The 13,096-nt window shown below is 44.2% G+C and overlaps 1 protein-coding gene across 1 annotated transcript in view; it reads left to right on the forward strand.

Annotated features, from left to right (window-relative positions):
* The window catches only part of rpa1 (replication protein A1), a 72,516-nt gene that overhangs the window by 20,236 nt on the left and 39,184 nt on the right, over positions 1-13,096 (forward strand). The window contains exons 5-7 of the mRNA XM_038814604.1: positions 5,924-6,012; positions 6,700-6,783; positions 7,596-7,728. Of these exons, the coding sequence (XP_038670532.1) occupies positions 5,924-6,012; positions 6,700-6,783; positions 7,596-7,728 (306 nt within the window). The remainder of the gene's footprint in view (positions 1-5,923; positions 6,013-6,699; positions 6,784-7,595; positions 7,729-13,096) is intronic.

Here is a 13,096-nt window from a genome sequence, read left to right on the forward strand (position 1 = left end):
GGGGTTGCTGCTGCTATTGACCAAGATACCTATCTTTGAGCCAGAAAAGGCTGTCACCTTTTGTACTGATCCTCTCAGGGCAAATTTGACCCTCTCCAATTTTATAAATCCCGCCATGTCACTGATCCAGGTCTCCACACTTGTGGGCCTCGCATCTTTCCACTGTATCAAGATCCTCCGCCGGGCTACTAGGGAAGCAAAGGCCAAAACACCAGCCTCTTTCGCCTCCTGCACTCCCGGCTCCGCCGCAACTCCAAAAATCGCGGGTCCCCAACCTGGTTTGACCCTGGACCCAACCACCCTCGACACTGTCCCCGCCACCCTCTTCCAGTGCCGGGCATGCCCAGAACATATGGGCATGATTCGCTGGGCTCCCCGAACACCTGGTGCACCTGTCCTCACCCCCAAAGAACCTACTCATCCAAGTCACAGACAGATGGGCCCGATGCAGCACCTTAAATAGGATGAGGCTAAGCCTCACACATGAAGAGGAAGAGTTGACCCTCTCCAAGGCATCCGCCCAAGTCCCATCCTCTATCTGCTCCCCTAGTTCCCCCTCCCATTTAGCCTTCAGCTCCTCCACTGACGACTCCTCCACCTCCTGCATTACCTTATAAATGTCAGACACCTTCCCCTTTCCGACCCACACCCCCGAAAGCACTCTGTCCATCGCCCCCCCCGCGAGGGCAGCAAAGGAAATTCCTCCACCTGTCGCCTAGCAAACGCCTTTACCTGCAAGTATCTGAACATGTTCCCTTGGGGGAGCCTAAATTTGTCTTCCTGTTCTGCATTCAATATATAATATCCAGTCTTGTAATGGAGAAAGTTAGCTTAGCAGTGAACACAAGAAATGGCAAGAGTAGACTGCATGGTCCATCGAGCCTGATCCGAAGGGACCACCATCGTGCAGAAACACAATGAGCCCGATAATCCAAGGGCCAAGATGGTTTGACAGTGGACAATTTAGTTTTCCTACACAGTCTTGAAGTTAGAAAGCGCAAAGCCAGCTCCAGTACACACTGTATTTGAGTAGGTTTGTGCTGGACCCAAGTTCAATTTGAAACATGTGATATAAGATCCTATTATCTCTCTTTTAGCTGCCATGCACCGCAAAAGTTGTTTGCATAGATCAGATGCCACCAATATCCAAATGAGTTCTCGGGTTCTCCCTGAAACTGGTCCCATAATAGTTCTATGCTTCTAATTGAATATTTACAGGAACATGTATGGGGCATTGTAAAATCCAAAAAATGGTTCCACTCGATGAGAACAAACCCTGGCCTTGATTTTTAAATAGTATTTTTTAAATAATGAGGGATTAGAAACAGAGGCGAGTGAGTCACAAAAGGGTCAGCAGTAAAGAGCAAAGATCATAAATGTAATCTGAATTAGTGATTATATTTATCAAGCTATTTTGTTCTCTTCCATACCAGTTGCATCAAAGACTGCAGAATGATGCATGGAGAGTCTGGTACTCACAGCTCAACACATGACTACAGTTCTAGAAATGCTACTTTATTGGCCTTGTACAGGTCTGAAATGAAATATTCCCTGTTGGAAAACTAACCAAATTCAGTAAGATGGATGAATATAGTCAAAACCAAATTCAAGAGTCTTTTCAGTGCTGAAAACATTTGTATTTGTTCAGCATTGACAATATCTGTATTCTGAGAAATATAGAATGTTCCAGCTCCAATTCGAAATGCTCAGATTCAGATCAGTGATAATGGTCATTAACTGTGTCAGGAAACATCCCATTCTGGAGTTTGGACAACACCAAATACGGAGCAGTGTTGCATGTCAGATATGCTATCTTTTAAATAAGGTGTGATACTGTGGCCCTTTCTGCTTTCCTGCACTATTTAAGAATGATGTGGAGATGCTGGCGTTGGACTGGGTGAGCACAGAAAGAAGTCTTAAAACACTATGTTAAAATCCAACATGTTTGTTTCAAATCACTAGCTTTCGGAGCACTGCTCCTTCCTCAGGTGAATGAAGAGGTAGGTTCCAGAAACATATATATAGACAAAGTCAAAGATGCAAGACGATACTTTGAATGCTAGCATTTGCAGGTAATTAAGTCTTTACAGGTCCAGAGGGGTAATCCCAGGTTAAAGAGGTGTGAATTGTCTCAAGCCAGGACAGTTGGTAGGATTTTGCAAGCCAGATGGTGGGGGGTAAAAGTAATGCGACATGAATCCAAGGTCCCGGTTGAGGCTGTACTCATGTGTGCGGAACTTGGCTATAAGTTTCTGCTTGGCGATTCTGCGTTGTCGCGCCTCCTGAAGGCTGCCTTGTAGAACGCTTACCCGTAGATCAGAGGCTGAATGCCCTTGACCGCTGAAATGTTCCCCGACATTCCTGCCTGGCGATTGTCACGCGATGTCCGTTGTCGCAGCGTCTGCATGGTCTCACCAGTGTACCACGCCTCGGCACATCCTTTCGTGCAGCGTATGAGGTCCCAAAGCGTGGTACATTGGCGAGACCAATATATTCAGTTGTTAACTTCTAGCGTCTACAGCCCTCTCCGGTAAAGAATTCCACAGATTCACTATCCCCTGAAAGACGAAATTCCTCCTCATATCTGTCTGAAATGAGATTATGCTCTCTGGTCCTAGACTCTCCCACAAGGGGAAGCAGCCTCTCAGCATCTACCCTGCCAAGCCCGGCGGAGAATCCTATGCAACTCAAACATGGGCACGGTAACCTCATGCTGATCACCACGTACCGTCCATCCTCAGCTAATGACTCCTCCATGTCGAACTCTACTTGGAGGAAGCACTGAGGGTAGCAAGGGCACAGAATGTACTCTGGGTAGGGGACTTTAATGTCCATCACCAAAAGTGGCTCGATAGCACCAATACTGATGAGCTGGCCGAATCCTAAAGGACATGATTGCAAGACTGGGTCTGCAACAGGTGGTGAGGGAACCGACAAAAAGGAGAAACATTCCATGTCTCATCCTCACCAACGTGCCTGCTGCAGATGCTTCTGTCCATGATCGTATCGGTAGGAGTGACCACTTCACAGCCCTTGTCGAGACTAAGTCCCATCTTCACATTGAGGATACCATCTATCGTGTTGTGCTAAATGGAATAGATTCAGAATGGATCTAGCAACTCTTACTGGGCATCCATGAGGTGCTGTGGGCCATCAGCAGATTTGTACTCCTCCGTAGTCTGTAACCTCATAGCCTGGCAGATCTCCCACTCCACCATTACCACCAAGTCTGAGGATCAACCCTGGTTCAATGAAGAGTGCAGGAGGGCATGCTAGGAGCAGCACCAGGCATACCGAAAAATGAGGTGTCAACCTGGTGAAGTTACAACACAGGCCTCCTTGCATGCCAAGCAGCATAAGACCAGCATATGGAGCTGGTTTAGCACAGGGCTAAATTGCTGGCTTTTAAAGCAGACCAAGGTAGGCCAGTAGCACGGTTCAATTCCTGTACCAGCTTCCACAAACAGGCGCCAGAATGTGGCGACTAGGGGCTTTTCACAGTAACTTCATTTGAAGCCTACCTGTGACAATAAGCGATTTTCATTTCATTTTTTTCATAAGCATGCAATGGACAGAAATAAGTGATTCCATAACCAATGGATCAATCAGTTTGAAGCTCTGTATTCCTGCCACATCGAGTCATGAATGGTAGTGGACAACTCACTGGAGGAGGAGGCTCCACAAATATCCCCATTCTCAATGATGGAGGAGGGCAGCACGGTAGCATAGTGGTTAGCACAAATGCTTCACAGCTCCAGGGTCCCAGGTTCGAATCCCGGCTTGGGTCACTGTCTGTGTGGAGTCTGCACGTTCTCCCGTGTGTGCGTGGGTTTCCTCCGGGTGCTCCGGTTTCCTCCCACAGTCCAAAGATGTGCAGGTTAGGTGAATTGGCCAGGCTAAATTTCCCTCATGGTCCAAATTGCCCTTAGTGTTAGGTGGGGTTACTGGGTTATGGGGATAGGGTGGAGGTATGGGCTTGGGTAGGGTGCTCATTCTGGGAGCCAGTGCAGACTCGATGGGCCGAGTGGCCTCCTGCACTGTAAATTCTATGAAATCTATGAGTCCAGCACACCTGTGCAAAAGTCAAGGCTGAAACATTTGCAATAATCTTCAGCCAAAAGTGCCAAGTGGATAATCTATCTCGGCCTCCTCCAGAGGCTTCCAGCATCACAGATACCAGTCTTCAGCCAATTCGATTCATCCCATGTGATATCAAGAAATGGATGGCACTGGATACTGCAAAGGCTTTGGGCCCTGACAATATTCCGCCAATAGTACTGAAGACTTGTGCTCCATAACCTACCGCGCCGGTAGCAAGTTATTCCTGTACAGCTACAACACTGGCATCTACCCGGCAATGTGGAAATTGTCCAGGTATGTCCTGTGCACAAAAAGCAGAGGACAAATCCAACCTGACCAAATACCGTCGTTTCAGTCTACTCTCAATCATGAATAAAGAAATGGAAGGAGTCAGCAACAGTGATATCAAGCGTCACTTAGCAATAACTCTGTTCACTGACGCTCAGTTTGGATTCCACCAGGGTCACTCAGCTCCTGACGTCATTGTACATTTGGTTCAAATATGCACAAAAGAGCTGAACTCCAGAGGTAAGGTGAGAGTGACTGCCCTTGACATCAAGGCAGAATTCGATCGAGTATGGCACCAAGTAGCCCAAGCAAAACTGGAGTCAATGGCAATCAGTGGGAAACTCTGCAATGGCTGGAGTCATACCTAGCACAAAAGAAGATGGTTGTGGTTGTTGGAGGTCAGTCATCTCAGTCCCAGGACATCATTGCATCACTGCAGGAGTTCCTCAGGGTAATGTCTTAGGCGCAACCATCTTCAGCTGCTTCATCAATAACCTTTCTTCCAAGATTAGGCCAAATGTGGGGATGTTCGCTGATCATTGCACAATGTTCAGCACCATTCACAGCTCATGCACTGAAGCAGTCCATGTGCAAATGCAGTAAGACCGTGACAATATCCAGGCTTGGGCTGACAAGTGACAGGTAACATTTGCACCACAGACATGCCAGGCAATGACCATCTCCAATAGGATAGAATCAAACCATCGGCCCATGACATTCAATTGCATTTCCATCACTGAATCCCTCACTAACAGCATCCTTGGGGTTACCATTGATCAGAAACTGAACTGAAATGAAAAATGAAATGAAAATCGCTTATTGTCACAAGTAGGCTTCAATGAAGTTACTGTGAAAAGCCCCTAGTCGCCACATTCCGGCGCCTGTCCGGGGAGGCTGGTACAGGAATTGAACCATGCTGCTGGCCTGCCTTGGGCTGCTTTAAAAGCCAGCTATTTAGCCCAGTGTGCTAAACCAGCCCTTATAAATATTGTGGCTACAACAGGTCAAAGGTCAGGAATCCTGTGGTGAGTAACTCACCGCCTGGCGCCTCAAAGTCTCCACCACCTACAAGGCACAAGTCAAGGGTGTGATGTAATACTCCCTGCTTTCCTGGATGAGTGCTGTTCCAACAACACTCAAGAAGCTCAATACCATCCAGGACAAAGAAACCTGCTTGATGAGCACCCCTTCCGCAAACTTTCACTCCCTCCACCACCTTAAATAACAATTTAACTCTACTGATAACATGAGGTTAAATTGCTTTTCTCCAATTCTTCAAATCTATTCCATTAGCTTGCTGTCTTAGTATTTCTGCAAAAATCTACTGTCTTAGTGCCAAGTTTCATTTAAAAAATTCATGATCCTGTAAACTAGTTCTAATTTGGTGGTGGTTTCAGCTCAACAAAGGATCTGTCTTTTACTGCAGATTCGAATGACTGCTACTGGGATGTGGTAAAACGTGACTTGAGTGTACATATTCATAGAATTAAAAGATTAGCAAATAAGTAGGTTAAGCAAGTGGTCATATGTTCAATTTGTTTCTCCCTCATTCTAGACGTGCAGTAGTGATCGTCGACTTGAAAGTTGTCAAAACAGCTGACCAGGTGAATGGGAAAATTGGTAATCCAGTGCCAATCAACGAAGGCAAGTGTCATCAAATAGGATTTGTTTTCACTTAACTTAATGTGTGCTAAAGATTAGTATGTATGCAAAATAAAATCAATTTGAGTTTTCATTTTTCTAGTTTTTTTTCTGTCTCTTTTACATAGTTCCTCCCTGACTTCCCTGAAAGTGTTGGCAACTAGCTGGATACATTCTGCTACTTTACCCAATTGGTAGCCCAGACAATTAAGTGCCAACAGGCTATTTATGGTGTAATTGTCAAACCAATCCATTTTTGCCCAAAGTCCATACCTGTGTGGTTTATGCAGAATTTGCTGGGCTGTGATCAGAAGTGGAACTTTAATCCTTTTCCTCTTCCTGACTTGAGGGAAACCAATAGCAGTATGCCTGCAGCTGCTTGCCTGGAGTGACCTAACTTCATGCAGAGCAAAGATCAAACCTGGCATCTCCCATGTCTGTATGGTTCAGCGTTGCACTGATCCCAGCTAAGCATTTGAGGGAATGTATTTTATTGAATGATGCCATGGTGAGATTTGTGTGTATTGTCCGTGTTTGACATTTTCCAGTTAAATTGAAGTAGATCTACAGATAGTGATAAATAATGTCCTGGATCCAAATTGGTTGATCTCGGCAAGGCTGTGTGACTGGTATGTTTTCATTTTAAATTGGCGCAATTCACCAGCAGTTTTTAATTTTGGTGTTATATAGGTCAGACACAGCAGCCAGCTGCTCTTGCCAACCAGCCAGCAGTTAAACCAATGCAAAATAGCTATGCATCTGATGCTGCTTCAGGTAAGAAATTATGGTGCCAAGGCCTTTGCATGTACAATGAGGAAGGCTTGCACTGCATCTCATGGTTTCCCAAGATTTATATACTTTTTTAATGTTGATTTACGGTTGTAATTTTGTAAAGATGCAAATGCTATTTTTCAAATACTTTAGGGAACCTAATGGGGTATGGCCCTAATGAATGTAATCTTGGCACTTAAAAAGTATTTTAAAACTACTTTAAAAAGATAAAATTGAATGGGCAGGGTATGTGAGTATGTGGGTAGCTCATGGAAAGCCAACATGATGGACTGAATGGCTGCCTCCTATGCTGTGAAGTGCTAAGATTTTAGGTATAGGCAGCACGGTAGCACAATGGTTAACACTGTTGCTTCGCAGTGCCAAGGACCCGGACACGATTCCCGGCTTGGGTCACTGTCTGTGCGGAGTCTGCACGTTCGCCCGTGGCTGCGCAGGTTTCCTCCGGGTGATCTGGTTTCCTCCCACAAGTCCCGAAAGACGCGCTGTTAGGTAATTTGGACATTCTGAATTCTCCCTCCCGAGCAGGCGCCAGAATGTGGTGACTAGCAGCTTTTCGCAGTAACTTCATTGCGGTGTTAATGTAAGCCTACTTGTGACATTAAAGATTAGTGAAGAAGGAATCTCAAAAGAGAAGAATTAATTTGCTCTGAGTCTTAATGATATTTAGTAAACTTAATTTTGTTGAATGTGAATTTCTAAAATCGGCCATGAACATAGCCTAGAGTATTGTATAAAAGTACCAACTGTTTTCATTTAAAAAGGATGCTATTAATGTGCAAAATATCTTACTAAAGTCCACAGTACTCTGGCAAAAAGTGAGAGCAGGACATCAAATAAGTTTGGTGGTATCAGAGGACTACCCAGCAGCGCTGGAGGATCACAGACCAAAGTGGTACCCATTGCCTGCCTTAACCCCTACCAATCCAAGTAAGTGAGCACAACCTGTTATAGTTGTACGGCCAATTGAATGGTAATGACTGAGTGGCTCGGCCTTTCACTGTCAGGGTTTTGTTTTTCTGACGTTAACAGTGGCCCTGCAATTCTCTCTACAGCAATTAGATAATAATATCCTGCCTTCTGTAAAACACAAACTTGTTAATAGCAATTGTACAATTAATTTGGTCTCCAGGTTAGGTAATTGATGTTTAAATTCCACTATAGTACTTTTCTGCATTAGAATTGCAACCTGCTTCGATGTAATTCTCCACACTTCTTTCTGCTTTGGAATATCTAAGGTTTTAATTAACAATTGATGTTCAGGTTGTACATGATAAAAGGCCGTGCATATTTTGTGAAAATTGCATCTCCATAAATAAAAGCATAGGACACAGAAGGAGACTATTTGTACTGTCAAATCCAATCTTTCAATAGACCAGATATAATTTGCTCTTTCATGGATTGTATGCTCATTTAATCTCCTGAAGGACGCGAATAACGGGTAAAAAATTTGAGAGATCGATATCTGTGGCTAATCCCTAATTCCCAAGGGTAATCATGCAGAATTATAGGATATCAATATAGCATTACATTATTCTAATTGACAAGTTGCATTTCACATGACATTTTCATGGTCCCAACCGTACAAAATACATGAAGTATTTGATCACCGTTGTCTTTTTTGGGCCTATAACCTTCAGGCTATCTTCCGCAAATATTTATCCTCTTAAAAATCAAATGAGCAATAGCTGATTTTTGCTGGTTGTCCTTTCTATATTTACCGGAGAAGAGAGAAATTTCATACAACTTTTTTAGTCTTATGGCCTTTGGTTTTGTAGTCTGTCTTACCATGTGCATCAAAGAAAATATTTCTGCATTAACTGATGGTACAAAGACCTGGGGGTACAGATTTAAGCTTTTGTCAGGAAATAGGGAGGTTTCGAGGAAGGACTTTTCACGCAGTAAGTGGTAATGGCCCGGAACTTTGCTTGAAGCAGAGGCAGATGATGATTTTGAAAGGAAATTGGGTGGACGATTGAGAGAAATCAACTTGTAGGATGACAGGTATGGTGCGAATGAATGGAACTGACTGGATTGCACTCCAGAGAATAAAATGGCAGCCCTTCTGTGTTGTCATGACTCAATGGAGACAGTTGACACCAGTGCAAGTTTTAAAAATAAATTTAGAGTACCCAATTCCTTTTTGTTTCCAATTAAGGGGCAATTTAGGGTGACCAATTCACCTACCCTGCACATTTCTTTGCGTTGGGGGGGGGGGGGGGGGGGGGGGGGGGGGCCATTCCGACTTGAGGAGAATGTGCAAACTCCACGTGGACAGAGACCCGGGGCCAGGATCGAATCCGGGTCCTCGGCGGCGTGAGGCAGCAGTGCTAACCACTGTGCTGCCCTGCCATCTTTGATCTCATGCCTGAAATCAGCCTCGTCGCAGCTTTGATGCTTCTGCAGTTGCATCCGCGGGCCAGCAGGAGTTCCTCTGAGCAGCAATGCATCCAAAACTGAGCTCTTGCCTGCATGCCGACACCAGGTGAAAATATTCAGCTTTAAATTTCGACCAAACCACAAGTCACAGTTGAATCTTATTTGTAGATGGTAAAAGAGTAAATTATATGCTGTTGATTTTCCACTGACATGGAAAAGCTGGTCTCTGTCCAGGAGGAGGTGCTAAGTGTGTACAAGCAGCCACTGAATTTCAGCATCAGAGGTCCAGTAAACCTATTCCTTGTGCTGATTTGGGAAGAAAACAGGAACTGCAGCTAACTTTTATTTAACTTAAAGGACACAGACTTCCCTCTGCCATTGATCTTGTGATGACAGGCCGGTTGAAAGATCATTTGTCTGGTCGGCTGTGTTCCAGTGGCATTTTGTAGCCATAAGGGAAGAAACCAGTTTAAACACCTTAGCAACAGACAGTTATCCTCAAGGCAGTCACTCTTTGTGTCTGTCGGAAAAGGGTTGTCAAGCCAAACATGTATCCTTTGTTATATAATGCATTGTGTGGAGCATGACACACAGCTCCTGTCACTTGTAAAATAGTGTAGGCAGCACCATGGGAGTTCTGGTAATTTAAATAAATTAACATCTTTATCACCAGATAATATAATTACAATTACATCATCTTCACCTGTCATTTTGAAGGTCTGATTAATGCCCCCCTACCAACAGTACTCAATATTTCCCTTGCTGATGAAATGTATTTGTTATCATATTGTCCCGGTTTATAAATTGTCATCCTTTTATGAAGCTCCTCTATTATAGTGATGTAATTTTTAAGGATAAGATGCCCTAGCTTTGAACTCTTAAAAGTCTTGTTGCATTCCAAGTCTTGCTGTACATAACCTTCTGAAGGAGTGAGCTTCAGATTCCACTATGTTTTATATTTGAAAAGTATTCCCGATTTCACTCCTCGAAGGCAAAACTCCCAATTTTTAGATTCACCCTCTTGCTCCGGATTTCCCGACACAGGAAACCGGGTTGATGCAGCAAAACTGTTGAATCCTTCTATCCTTGATTAATTTGTTTCCTCGTACGGAAAGCAATACAAACTAGTTTCTGCACCGATTCTCATAATTAGCCTGTTGAGCCCAGGATCGATCTGGTGAATGTGGGTTATGACCCCCGCCAAGGCCGATACATCATTCGAGAAGTTTTGTGCTTAAACTGAAGGAAGTGCACGAGGTGCAGTTTAATAAAGGCTATGCACAGCTGAAGGACGACTTTGTCACTTTAGTGTTCTTTCCACCGATGACATTCTTTTATTTAAAAAAAAAAGAATGAGCTATGGAGATGAAGTCTTCTGCTTCAGTCTCCTTCTGAATTCCATTATTAAGCCAGTTGAACTGATGTTAATTCTTTTAGTTTCAGTCTTGCATGCGGATCTTTATCAAATGCCTTTTGAAACTCCATGTCTGGATAGTCATCTGCTAATTTAGTTGCCACATACAGAGAGCTTGAGTCATGATTTATTACATTTAGAGACAAACTTATTACTCCCAAAGTGGATATACATCAGTAGCACCTCACCAAAATGCTTTTGAGAAATTATTACTTTTTTGTCCTAATTGTTTAATCTATCCATTCTACTTCTTAGTATCTGTCCTTTTGAAAGATGCACCATTACTTGTAATAATGTCATTTCTCTGTTGGTAATGGGTCTCTATTTGCATGCTGTGTGTCATGTTTCTTTTTTTATATTGTTCCCCTTCATAGTCATGTTGTGATCCCATTAATATCTCTGCCAGTTATATGAACCTTACTTGATACTGTTTTCCTAATATTGATTCTTGCTCTTCCCTACCTTGCTATCTCTATTAGAAATAATTTACATTTGTATTACTTTTTTTAACTTTGACGTATTACTGCTGCAATGTGGAGGCAATAGGCGTTTGTTAAAGAAGGAACTTGCATTTAGATAATCTCTTTCACAACTCGGGATGTCTTGAAATGCTTTACAGGGGAGGCGGTGGCATAGTGGTATTGTCACTGGACTAACAATCCTGAGATGCAGGGTAATCCTTTGGGGACCTGGGTTTGAATCCCACCATGGCAAGTGGTGGAATTTGAATTAAATTAAAATTTGAAAACAAAAGTCTAAAGGTGATACCATTGTTGATTGTTATAAAATTCCATCTGGTTCACTAATGCCCTTTTATGGAGGGAAATCTGCTATTCTTACCTGGCCTGAATGTCTTGTGACTCTGGACTCACAGTGATGGGTGGCACGGTAGCATAGTGATTAGCATTGTTGCTTCACAGTGCCAGGGTCCCAGGTTCGATTCCCAGCTGGGTCACTGTCTGTGTGGATTCTGCATGTTCTCCCTGTGTCTGCGTGGGTTTCCTTCAGGTGCTCCAGTTTACTCATAGAATTTACAGTGCAGAAGGAGGCCATCCGCCCTCTTGGAAAGAGCACCCGACCCAAGCCTATCCCATAACCCAGTAACCCTTCTCAACCAACACTAAGGGCAATTTTGGACACCTAAGGGCAATTTAGCAAGGCCAATCCACCTCACCCGCACATCTTTGGACTGTGGGAGGAAACCGGAGCACCTGGAGGAAACCCACGCACACACTGGGAGAACGTGCAGACTCCGCATAGCCAGTGGCCCAGCCGGGAATCGGACCTGGGATCCTGGAGCTGTGAAGCAATTGTGCTAACCACTATGCTACTGTGCTGCCACAAGTTTCATCCCACAAGAAACCGTGTATCCGAACAGGCGGCAGAATGTGGCGAATAGGGGATTTTCACAGTCACCTCACTGCAGTGTTAATGTAAGCCTACTTGTGACAATAAAGATTATTACGTCGTTGACTCTTAAATGGCCTCCGAAATCATGTAGCGAGCCACTTTGTTGTATCAAAATGCTAGAAAGCCAATAAAAAGGAATGAAACCAGATGGACAACTCTGCAACAAGTTTGGCACCAGAAACCAAAGTTGCAAATTCCACCATTGTGTTGGCCCTGCAAAGCCCTCCTTAACGGGGGCTTGTGGCAGAATTGGAAGAGGTATCTCACAGACTAGTCAAGCAACAGCCTGACATAGTCATACTCACGGAATTATACCTTCCAGACTATACTGGGTGCTACCTCATCATCCTCCGATATGTACCGTCCTACCAACAGGTCTGACCAAGCAGAGTAGGCGGATGGCACAATGGCATACAGTTGGGAGGAAGTTGCCCTGAGAGTCTCCAACATCGACCCCCGATCCCATGTAGTCTCAGCATCAGGTCAAATGTGGGCAAGGAAATCTGCTAGTTAACATGTACTGACCTCCTCACCTGTGGAATCAGTACTCCCATGTTGAACACTACTTGGAGATGAATCACTGAGAATGGAAAGGGTGCAGAATGCATTCTGGGTGGGGGACTTCATTGTCCTTCTCCAAGAGTGGCTCAGTCTCATGACTAGAGACTAAGCTGGTCGAGTCCTAAAGGACATAGCTGCTAATCTGGGCCTATGGCAGGTGCCAGGGAACCAACAAAAGGGAAAAATGTATTTGACCTTGTCCTCACGAATCTATATGTCCCAGATGCATCTATCCTAAACAGTATTGGTAAGAGTGTCCATCGCACAGTCCTCATGGAGATAAAGCCCCATCTACACAGTGGGGACACCCTCCATCAGCTTGTGCAAAGATTGAACTGTTCTAGCAAATCTGTGACTGGGCAGCCATGAGGTCTTTTAAGCCGTCAGTATCAGAATTACACTCAACCATAATATCTAATTGCAAGGTCTGATAAATACCTGACTACCATTTCCACCAATCCAGGAGACCAACCCTGGTTCAATGCAGAGTGGAGGCGGGCATGCCAGGAGCAGAACCAGGCATATCTAAAAATT

This window comes from Scyliorhinus canicula, chromosome 12, assembly GCF_902713615.1.
Source record: "Scyliorhinus canicula chromosome 12, sScyCan1.1, whole genome shotgun sequence".
In the NCBI taxonomy this organism is placed as follows: domain Eukaryota; kingdom Metazoa; phylum Chordata; class Chondrichthyes; order Carcharhiniformes; family Scyliorhinidae; genus Scyliorhinus; species Scyliorhinus canicula.